This window comes from Salmo salar, chromosome 03 (assembly GCF_965601325.2).
Source record: "Salmo salar chromosome 03, fSalSal1, whole genome shotgun sequence".
NCBI lineage: Eukaryota > Metazoa > Chordata > Actinopteri > Salmoniformes > Salmonidae > Salmo > Salmo salar.
The window spans coordinates 49,277,331-49,288,452 of record NC_138293.1 but is presented as its reverse complement, the minus strand read 5'-3'; the positions used below and the strand labels follow the sequence as shown (position 1 = coordinate 49,288,452).

General features: G+C 54.2%; 1 protein-coding gene across 1 annotated transcript; it reads left to right on the top strand.

Annotated features, from left to right (window-relative positions):
* The first annotated feature begins 640 nt into the window (after positions 1–640).
* Positions 641–10,704, top strand: LOC145877501 (uncharacterized). Its single transcript, XM_082973101.1, has 7 exons — positions 641–4,186; positions 8,370–8,719; positions 8,844–9,155; positions 9,309–9,503; positions 9,600–9,707; positions 9,804–10,025; positions 10,586–10,704. The coding sequence occupies exons 1-7, from the start codon at positions 663–665 to the stop codon at positions 10,702–10,704; spliced, it is 4,830 nt and encodes a 1,609-aa protein (XP_082829227.1). The 5' UTR covers positions 641–662.
* The last annotated feature ends 418 nt before the right edge of the window (positions 10,705–11,122 follow it).

Sequence of the window (11,122 nt, the reverse complement as noted above, 5' to 3'; positions counted from 1 at the left end):
TCTTTGTGAGACACAGAGTAGGTGAACAGATGATCTCTGCATCTTTGGTTCCCACTGTGAAGCATGGAAGAGGAGGTGTGATGGTGTGGGGGTGCTTTGCTGATGACACTGTCAGTGATTTATTTAGAATTCAAGGGACACTATTCAACAGAGCAATGACCCAAAACACACCTCCAGGCTGTGTAAGGGCTATTTGACCAAGAAGGAGAGTGATGGTGCTGCATCCGATGACCTGGCCTCCACAATCACCCGACCTCAACCCAATTGTGTCACGATTCCCACCGACGGTGGCGCCCCCTCCTGCTCGGGTGGCGCTCGGCGGTCGTCGTCACCGGCCTATTAGCTGCCACCGATTCCCTTTTGCTTTTCCCTTTTTTTATTTTGTGACACCTGTGGTCAATTAGCCATTAGAGGGGCTATTTAGTTTAGCTGGCCCGCTCCTGTTCGTGCGGGATTAATGATTGTTTCTTGTGTGACGGCTTGTGTTCATGTCGACGTTGTTGTACGCCGCATGTATTTTCTCCCCTGTGTGTGGGAACATTTGTTTTTTTTTGGTGAGTGTATATTAAAAACACCACTACCCTGTGTTCGCTGGTTCCTGCGCCTCATTCCTCCTCCACAATTACCAAGCCATAACAGAATCCCGCACCCCGATAGAAGGCATGGAATCAGCGGGAGCAGCGGCCACTCCTCTGCCCTCGATGGAGGAACGCGTACTCCACCACACGACAGTCCTCCATTGCATCGGATCGGCAATGGACCAGATGATGGAGAGGATGGACAGATGGGAGAGAAGTGGTATCCTCTCTCCACCTCCACCTGCCCCGATACAGCCATCTTCGCCTCCCATGACGTCTGGCTCTGGCGCGCTTCGTCTGGCGCTCCCGAGGGAGTACGATGGGGCGGCGGCTGGGTGCCAGGGGTTTTTGCTCCAGCTTGAGCTGTACCTGGCCACCGTTAGACCTGCTCCCACGGGGGAGGAGAGCGTGAGTGCCCTCGTTTCCTGCCTGACGGGCAGAGCTCTGGAGTGGGCGAATGCGGTCTGGAACGGTCCAGACTCGGCGAGGGACCACTACCCGGAGTTCACCCGCCGCTTTCGGGCCGTGTTCGACCACCCTCCGGAAGGAAGAGCGGCGGGTGAACGGCTGTTCCACCTCAGGCAGGAGACGAGGAGTGCCCAGGACTTCGCGCTGGACTTCAGGACCTTGGCTGCTGGGGCGGGGTGGAACGACAGGGCCCTCATAGACCACTACCGCTGCAGTCTCCGGGCGGACGTCCGCAGGGAGCTGGCCTGTCGGGACACAGCTCTGTCCCTGGACGAACTGATAGATATGTCCATACGACTGGACAACTTGCTGGCTGCCCGCGGGCGTTCGGAGAGGGTCCTGCCCGTTCCACCCCCGTGCACCCCCGCCCCTACCCCTATGGAGGTAGGGGGGGCCGTGCCAAGGGGCACCGGAGGAGGTGGCTCCTCCTGCACCAGCTGTGGTCGGAGAGGACACACGGCCGACCGGTGCCGGAGGAGCCAGTCTGGGAGTCGAGATGGTAGGCAGAACACTTCTCGGTTACCTCAGGTGAGTCAGCACCAGATTCACCCAGAACCCCCTGTTGGTCATGTGTTTTTACCTGTTTTGTTTACTAAATTTTTTCCCTCTTCCCAGCATAGGGCGCTAGTCGATTCAGGCGCAGCTGGGAATTTTATGGACCGTGGACTTGCCATTAAGCTGGGCATTCCGCGGGTGCCGATAGATTCTCCTTTCCCCGTGCACTCCCTAGATAGCCGACCATTAGGGTCAGGGCTAGTCAGGGAGTCTACGGTGCCACTGGACATGGTAACGCTGGGGAATCATAAGGAACGCATTCGTTTTTTCCTTATTGACTCGCCTGCGTTTCCGGTGGTGCTGGGGGTCCCCTGGCTGGCTGGTCACAATCCCCGTATTTCGTGGAAACAGGGGGTTCTCCAGGGGTGGTCAGAGGAGTGTTCAGGTAGGTGCCTAGGAGTTTCCATAGGTGCCACGTCGGTGGAGAGTCCAGACCAGGTGTCCACCGTGCGCATTCCCCCCGAATACGCCGATTTGGCGATCGCTTTTTGTAAAAAGAGGGCGACTAAATTACCACCTCATCGACAGGGGGATTGTGCGATAGATCTCCAGGTTAACGCTGCGCTTCCCAGGAGTCACGTGTACCCCTTGTCACAGGAGGAGACGGCGGCTATGGAGACATATGTCACGGAATCCCTGGGACAGGGGTACATTCGGCCCTCCATCTCACCCGCTTCCTCGAGTTTCTTTTTTGTGAAGAAAAAGGAGGGAGGTCTGCGTCCGTGCATTGATTACCGAGGTCTAAACGCTATTACGGTGGGGTTTAGTTACCCACTACCTCTCATCGCTACGGCGGTGGAATCATTTCACGGAGCGCAGTTCTTCACAAAACTGGATCTCAGGAGCGCGTATAACCTGGTGCGTATCAAGAAGGGAGACGAGTGGAAAACCGCCTTTAGTACCACATCGGGCCATTATGAGTACCTCGTCATGCCGTATGGGTTGAAAAATGCTCCAGCCGTCTTTCAATCCTTTGTTGACGAGATTCTCAGGGACCTGCACGGGCAGGGCGTGATTGTATATATCGATGACATTCTGATATATTCCGCCACCCGCTCCGCGCATGTGTCCCTGGTGCGCAAGGTGCTTGGTAGACTGCTGAAGCATGACCTATACGTTAAGGCTGAGAAGTGTGAGTTTTCCAAACGAGCCGTCTCCTTTCTGGGTTATCGCATTTCCACCACGGGGGTGGTGATGGAGTGTGACCGCGTTAAGGCCGTGCGTAATTGGCCGACTCCAACCACGGTGAAGGAGGTGCAGCGGTTTTTAGGCTTTGCCAATTACTACCGGAGGTTTATCCGGGGTTTTGGCCAGGTAGCGGCTCCCATTACCTCACTGCTGAAGGGGGGGCCGGTGCGTTTGCGATGGTCGACGGAGGCGGACGGAGCCTTCAAGAAATTGAAGACGCTGTTCACCGACGCACCCGTGTTGGCGCACCCGGACCCGTCTTTAGCGTTCGTAGTGGAGGTGGACGCATCCGAGGCTGGGGTGGGTGCCGTGCTATCACAGCGCTCGGGTGCGCCATTGAAACTCCGCCCCTGCGCTTTCTTTTCGAAGAAGCTCAGTTCGGCGGAGCGTAACTACGATGTGGGGGACAGGGAGTTGCTAGCAGTGGTTAAAGCTTTGAGGGTGTGGCGGCACTGGCTTGAGGGGGCTAAACACCCCTTTCTCATCTGGACCGACCACCGAAACCTGGAGTACATCCGGGCAGCGAGGAGACTGAATCCACGTCAGGCGAGGTGGGCCATGTTCTTCGCCCGGTTTAGGTTTACCATCTCCTATAGACCGGGTTCCCTAAATACTAAGGCCGACGCGCTGTCCCGTCTCTATGACACGGAGGACCGGCCCATCGATCCAACTCCCATCATTCCAGCGTCTAGGCTGGTGGCACCTGTGGTATGGGAGGTGGACGCGGACATCGAGCGGGCATTGGTGTTGGAACCTGCGCCTGCGCAGGTGCCCGTGGGGCGCATGTATGTGCCGCTCGGTGTTCGTGATCGTTTGATTCGGTGGGCGCACACGCTACCTACTGCGGGTCATCCTGGTGAGGCGAGGACAGTGGGGAGTCTAAGGGGGAAGTACTGGTGGCCCACCTTAGCTAAGGACGTGAGGGCCTATGTCTCTTCCTGTTCGGTGTGTGCCCAGAGTAAGGCTCCTAGGCATCTACCAAGAGGGAAGTTACAGCCCCTCCCCGTTCCACAACGACCATGGTCGCACCTGTCCATTGACTTCCTGACAGATCTTCCCCCCTCTCAGGGGAACACGGCGATTCTGGTGGTTGTGGATCGGTTCTCTAAGTCCTGCCGTCTCCTCCCATTGCCCGGTCTCCCTACGGCCCTGCAGACTGCGGAGGCCCTATTTACCCACGTCTTCCGGCACTACGGGGTGCCGGAGGACATTGTCTCTGATCGAGGTTCCCAGTTCACATCCAGGGTCTGGAGAGCGTTTATGGAGCGGCTGGGGGTCTCGGTCAGTTTGACCTCCGGTTATCACCCCGAGAGCAATGGGCAGGCGGAGAGGGTGAACCAGGAGGTGGGCAGGTTCCTGAGGTCGTATTGCCAGGACCGGCCAGGGGAGTGGGCGAGGTATATTCCCTGGGCTGAGTTAGCCCAGAACTCACTTCGCCACTCCTCTACTAACATATCACCCTTTCAGTGTGTGTTAGGTTACCAGCCGGTCCTGGCACCATGGCACCGGAGTCAGACCGAGGCTCCTGCGGTGGAGGACTGGGTCCAGCACTCCAAGGAGACCTGGAGAGCCGTCCAGGACTCACTAAAGGAGGCCAGTGCGCGGCAGAAGAGGAGTGCTGACCGCCACCGCAGTGAGGCGCCCGTGTTCGCACCGGGAGACAGGGTCTGGCTCTCGACCCGGAACCTGCCCCTCCGCGTGCCCTGCCGGAAGCTGGGGCCGCAGTGTGTGGGGCCCTTCAAAGTCCTGAGGAGGATAAACGAGGTGTGTTATCGGTTGCAACTCCCTTCCTATTACCGTATTAACCCCTCGTTTCATGTGTCTCTCCTCAGGCCGGTGGTAGCTGGTCCCCTTCACGAAGATGAGGTGCCGGAGGTCCCTCCGCCCCCTCTGGACATCGGGGGGTCCCCGGCGTACAGCGTAAGGGCCATTCTGGACTCGCGACGCCGGTCGAGGGGCCTACAGTACCTCGTGGACTGGGAGGGGTACGGCCCGGAGGAGAGGTGCTGGGTGCCGGCGGCGGACGTCCTGGACCCATCTATGTTGAGGGAGTTCCACCACCTCCGTCCGGATCGCCCTGCCCCTCGCCCTCCGGGTCGACCTCGAGGCCGGTGTCGGCGCGCTGCGGGAGCCGCGCGTCAGGAGGGGGGTACTGTCACGATTCCCACCGACGGTGGCGCCCCCTCCTGCTCGGGTGGCGCTCGGCGGTCGTCGTCACCGGCCTATTAGCTGCCACCGATTCCCTTTTGCTTTTCCCTTTTTTTATTTTGTGACACCTGTGGTCAATTAGCCATTAGAGGGGCTATTTAGTTTAGCTGGCCCGCTCCTGTTCGTGCGGGATTAATGATTGTTTCTTGTGTGACGGCTTGTGTTCATGTCGACGTTGTTGTACGCCGCATGTATTTTCTCCCCTGTGTGTGGGAACATTTGTTTTTTTTTGGTGAGTGTATATTAAAAACACCACTACCCTGTGTTCGCTGGTTCCTGCGCCTCATTCCTCCTCCACAATTACCAAGCCATAACAAATTGAGATGGTTTGAAATTAGTAGGACCGCAGAGTGAAGGAAAACAAACAAGTGCTCAGCATATGTGGGAACTCCTTCAAGACTGTTGGAAAAGTATTCCTCATGAAGCAAGTTGAGATTGTGCAAAGCTGTCATTAAGGCAACTTGGTGGCTACGTTGAAGAATCTCAAATATAAAATATATTTAGATTCGTTTAACACTTTTTTGCTTACTACATGATTCCATACATGTTATTTCATAGTTTTCATGTCTTCACTATTATTCTACAATGTCGAAAATAGTAAAAATAAAGAAAAAGCCTTGAAGGAGTAGGTGTTTCCAAACCTTTCACTGGTACTGTATATACTTATGAATTTGTTTATGAATTAAAATCAGTCAGTCCATGATATAGCCTAGCTGATATAGCCTAAGTTGACTCATTTGCCATAATGCTGGATTAGCCTACTTGCTTGAATACTGACACATTTCCCAATAACATCATGTATTCTTGTAGGCTGACTATGCTAGCCTAGTTTACATTAGGTTTGCTATGTTCTGCTGATTGTTCTTGTGGTAGTGTGATACATTCATCCTGCTGGTTTCAGTTGTCTAAATATACCCATAAGGGAGAGGAAGTCCCGCTTGCAGACATTTGCCACCACAGGAGTTTGGCCTGCCGATGCGGGCAACAGGCCAGCTCTGAGGCAGAGGTGGCATGACCTATGACCTCTTTCAGAAGGTTTGTCTTATGACAAGAGATAATGACATTTGAACTTTGTGTTCATTTAGAAAACATGCTGTATTACTAGAAATACCTGTCATTAAATGTAGGCCTTTACTACTAACGAACAGCAACTTTATTATAATAGTTGGCATCAAATTGTCATTTCATATTTTAACAAAGAGAGTATGATCAGTGTCAAAGGCCCAAGCTGTGATCTTGTCAACCAATCACAACAGGTTAAGGAAAGTTCCAGAGAGTGCTAGAGTTCATCACCCCTTGACTCCCAGTTTCAGCTTGAGAGTGCTGTAAAATGGTGAAGTCACCAGCAGGGGACTTCCTAACACAGGCTTCCTTATATATTGTTGCAGATAGAGGATTTTGCAATAAATGTCCGTTGACAACTCTGCTCGGGGGGCTTCAGCGATGCATGGATTTCACCCCCAGGATTGGTAAAATTAATAAAGCTTACAGGCTAAAACATGAATTTTCATTTTGATTCATTTAATTTCTGATTTACTGAAATTGGATACCGTACTTTATTGTTGTCTCTGTATGTTTTAAGCAGGTTTCTCTACGAGTGGACCTTTTGAACCAGCACCTACAGCTCCGCCAGTGCCTGAGTCTTTGTCTGCTGTTCAGACTCCTCCATGGAGGAAGGCATTGAAGTTGTCGATGTTAAATATGACATGTTTTATCACATTATTTTTCCTCAACTACTATGGTTCTGGAAGCCATGATAGAACACTGATTCACAGGTGACTTGGTTTCCTTCTCCATTCATTGTAACTGTTTTTCTCTCTCTTTTGCAGTTAAATAAGCAAAGGATTTGTGGGCTCTCGTGTGTCTGCAGCAAGACCAAACTGTAACTTGGCAAGGAAGCCTGCTCAGATAAATAAAATACAGGCTATCCTGTCAAAAGCTTGGTTTGTATAACCTTAAATAACCTTAAAGCAACTAAACTCAGCAAAAAAATAAACGTCCTCTCACTGTCAACTTGTTTATTTTCAGCAAACAAAACGTGTAAATATTTGTGTGAACATAAGATTCAACAACTGAGACATAAACTGAACAAGTTCCACAGATATTTGACAAACAGAAATGGAATAATTTGTCCCTGAACAAAGGGGGGATCAAAATCAAAAAGTAACAGTCAGTATCTGGTGTGGCCACCAGCTGCATTAAGTACTGCAGTGCATCTCCTCCTCATTTTTCCAGTTCTTGCTGTGAGATGTTACCCCACTCTTCCACCAAGGCACCAAGTTCCCATACATTTCTAGGGGGAATGGCCCAAGCCCTCACCCTCCGATCCAACAGGTTCCAAACGTGCTCAATGGGATTGAGATCCAGGCTCTTCGCTGGCCAAGGAAATCACACACAGAACGAGCAGTATGGCTGGTGGTATTGTCATGCTGGAGGGTCATGTCAGGATGAGCCTGCAGGAAGGGTACCACATGAGGGAGGAGGATGTCTTCCCTGTAACGCACAGTGTTGAGATTGCCTGCAATGACAACAAGCTCAGTTCGATGATGCTGTGACACACCGCCCCAGACCATGACGGACCCTCCACCTCCAAATCGATCCTGCTCCAGAGTACAGGCCTCGGTTAAAAGCTCATTTATTCGATGATAAACACGAATCCGATCATCACCCCTGATGAGACAAAACCGCGACTCTTCAGAGAAGAGCACTTTTTGCCAGTCCTGTCTGGTCCAGCGACGTTGGGTTTGTGCCCATAGGCGACGTTGTTGCTGGTGATGTCTGGTGAGGACCTGCTTTACAACAGGACTACAAGCCCTCAGTCCAGCCTCTTTCAGCCTATTGCGGACAGTCTGAGCACTGATGGAGGGATTGTGCGTTCCTGGTGTAACTCGGGCAGTTGTTGTTGCCATCCTGTACTTGTCCCGCAGGTATGATGTTCGGATGTACCGGTCCTGTGTAGTTGTTGTTATCAGCTGTCCGTCCTGTCTCCCTGTAGCGCTGTCTTAGGCGGACATTGCAAATTATTGCCCTGGCCACATCTACAGTCATCATGCCTCCTTGCAGCATGCCTAAGGCACGTTCACGCAGATGAGCAAGGACCCTGGGCATCTTTCTTTTGGTGTTTTTCAGAGTCAGTAGAACGGCCTCTTTAGTGTCATAAGTTTTCATAACTGTGAACCTTAATTGCCAACCGTCTTAACGACTGTTCCTAAGGTGCATGTTCATTAATTGTTTATGGTTAATTGAACAAGCATGGGAAACAGTGTTTAAACCCTTTACGATGAAGATCTGTGAAGTTATTTGGATTTTTACGAATCATCTTTGAAAGACAGGGTCCTGAAAAAGGGACCCTGTGCCCCCACCCCTACACAGGGTCTGTGAGTGCCCCCACCCCTACACGGGGTCTGTGAATGCCCCTACCCCTACACGGGGTCTGTTAGTGCCCCCACCCCTACACGGGGTCTGTTATTGCCCCCACCCCTACACGGGGTCTGCGAGTGCCCCCACCCCTACACGTGGTCTGTTAGTGCCCCCACCCCAACACGGGGTCTGTGAGTGCCCCCACCCCTACATGGGATCTGTTAGTGCCCCCACCCCTACACGGGGTCTGTTAGTGCCCCCACCCCAACACGGGGTCTGTGAGTGCCCCCACCCCTACACGGGGTCTGTGAGTGCCCCCAAGCCCTACACGGGGTCTGTGAGTGCCCCCACCCCTACATGGGGTCTGTTAGTGCCCCCACCCCTACACGTGGTCTGTTAGTGCCCCCACCCCAACACGGGGTCTGTGAGTGCCCCCACCCCTACACGGGATCTGTTAGTGCCCCCACCCCTACACGGGTCTGTTAGTGCCCCCACCCCAACACGGGGTCTGTGAGTGCCCCCACCCCTACACAGGGTCTGTGAGTGCCCCCAAGCCCTACACGGGGTCTGTGAGTGCCCCCACCCCTACATGGGGTCTGTTAGTGCCCCCACCCCAACACAGGGTCTGTGAGTGCCCCCACCCCTACATGGGATCTGTTAGTGCCCCCACCCCAACACGGGGTCTGTTAGTGCCCCCACCCCAACACGGGGTCTGTGAGTGCCCCCACCCCTACACGGGGTCTGTGAGTGCCCCCAAGCCCTACACGGGGTCTGTGAGTGCCCCCACCCCTACAAGGGGTCTGTGAGTGCCCCCACCCCTACACGGGATCTGCGAGTGCCCCCACCCCTACACGTGGTCTGTTAGTGCCCCCACCCCTACACGGGGTCTGTTAGTGCACCCACCCAACACGTGGTCTATGAGTGCCCCCACCCCTACACTGGGTCTGTTAGTGCCCCCACCCCTACACGGGGTCTGTGAGTTCCCCCACCCCTACACGGGGTCTGTGAGTGACCCCAGCCCTACACAGGGTCTGTTAGTGCCCCCACCCCTACACGGGGTCTGTGAGTGCCCCCACCCCTACACGGGGTCTGTGAGTGCCCCCAAGCCCTACACGGGGTCTGTGAGTGCCCCCACCCCTACAAGAGGTCTGTGAGTGCCCCCACCCCTACACGGGGTCTGTGAGTGCCCCCACCCCTACATGGGATCTGTTAGTGCCCCCACCCCTACACGGGGTCTGTTAGTGCCCCCACCCCAACACGGGGTCTGTGAGTGCCCCCACCCCTACACGGGGTCTGTGAGTGCCCCCAAGCCCTACACGGGGTCTGTGAGTGCCCCCACCCCTACAAGGGGTCTGTGAGTGCCCCCACCCCTACACGGGATCTGCGAGTGCCCCCACCCCTACACGTGGTCTGTTAGTGCCCCCACCCCTACACGGGGTCTGTTAGTGCCCCCACCCAACACGTGGTCTATGAGTGCCCCCACCCCTACACTGGGTCTGTTAGTGCCCCCACCCCTACACGGGGTCTGTGAGTGCCCCCACCCCTACACGGGGTCTGTGAGTGACCCCAGCCCTACACAGGGTCTGTTCGTGCCCCCACCCCAACACGGGGTCTGTGAGTGCCCCCACCCCTACACTGGGTCTGTTAGTGCCCCCACCCCAACACGGGGTCTGTGAGTGCCCCCACCCCTACACGGGGTCTGTGAGTGCCCCCACCCCTACACGGGGTCTGTGAGTGCCCCTACCCCTACACGGGGTCTATGAGTGCCCCCACCCCTACACTGGATCTGTTAGTGCCCCCTCCCCAATACGGGGTCTGTGAGTGTCCCCAGCCCTACACGGGGTCTGTGAGTGGCATTTTACCTACTACATCATGCATTATTGTCATTTTAGAACTAATAGCTGGAACTTACATCAATCGAAACATGGAGAAAAACAGTTGTGTGTCATGCTTTAAACATCACATGACTGTATTCATATACATTTTTTCTTCATTTCCTTTATTATTTCAGCATGATGTGCCTATGACACCTGTTCGGGTAAATATTGTAGCTTAACCTGTCAAGAGCTTGTTTGATTACATTTTTTTTAATACTGTTTACCCTCAAATAATTTTCATATTACGTTACATAATAATGTTATACCATTTCACCTTTCTCCCGGCCCCTCTCCAGCCCTGCTAAGGACATCTGTGAAGACCACCTCACCTTTCTCCCGGCCCCTCTCCAGCCCTGCTAAGGACCTCTGTGAAGACCACCTCACCTTTCTCCCGGCCCCTCTCCAGCCCTGCTAAGGACCTCTGTGAAGACCACCTCACCTTTCTCCCGGACCCTCTCCAGCCCTGCTAAGGACCTCTGTGAAGACCACCTCACCTTTCTCCCGGACCCTCTCCAGCCCTGCTAAGTACCACCTCCCCTTTCTCCCGGCCCCTCTCCAGCCCTGCTAAGGACCTCTGTGAAAACCACCTCACCTTTCTCCCGGACCCCTCTGCTACAGCCTATATGAAGACCACCACTGCCTCTGCTGTCTCTCAGGGCACCGCCAGCTCTGCTAGAGTCTCTGTAAATGCTCTCCTCTGCTATAGCCTCGAAGAGGAGCCTCAGTAAATAACATTTTGTCATTTCTTAACTTATATCATTACACCATTAGAACATGGCAGAAACAAAACACTGCTGACTTCTCTGCTGCCAGCCCCACCCAGGCGGCTCCCACTACAGTCCAAACTGCTTCCTGCAGTGCCAAGTCTGCTGCCACCAGTACTTGGCC

What these genes read in the sequence shown, in the direction of transcription:
- LOC145877501 (XM_082973101.1), top strand. Translation starts at nt 663, where the DNA reads ATGGAATCAGCGGGAGCAGCGGCCACTCCTCTGCCCTCGATGGAGGAA. An exon ending in TGCCCCCACCCCTACAAGGG is followed by an intron (nt 9,156 to 9,308) that starts GTCTGTGAGTGC and finishes TGGGTCTGTTAG; the next exon opens with TGCCCCCACCCCTACACGGG. An exon ending in TGCCCCCACCCCTACAAGGG is followed by an intron (nt 9,708 to 9,803) that starts GTCTGTGAGTGC and finishes GGGGTCTGTTAG; the next exon opens with TGCCCCCACCCAACACGTGG.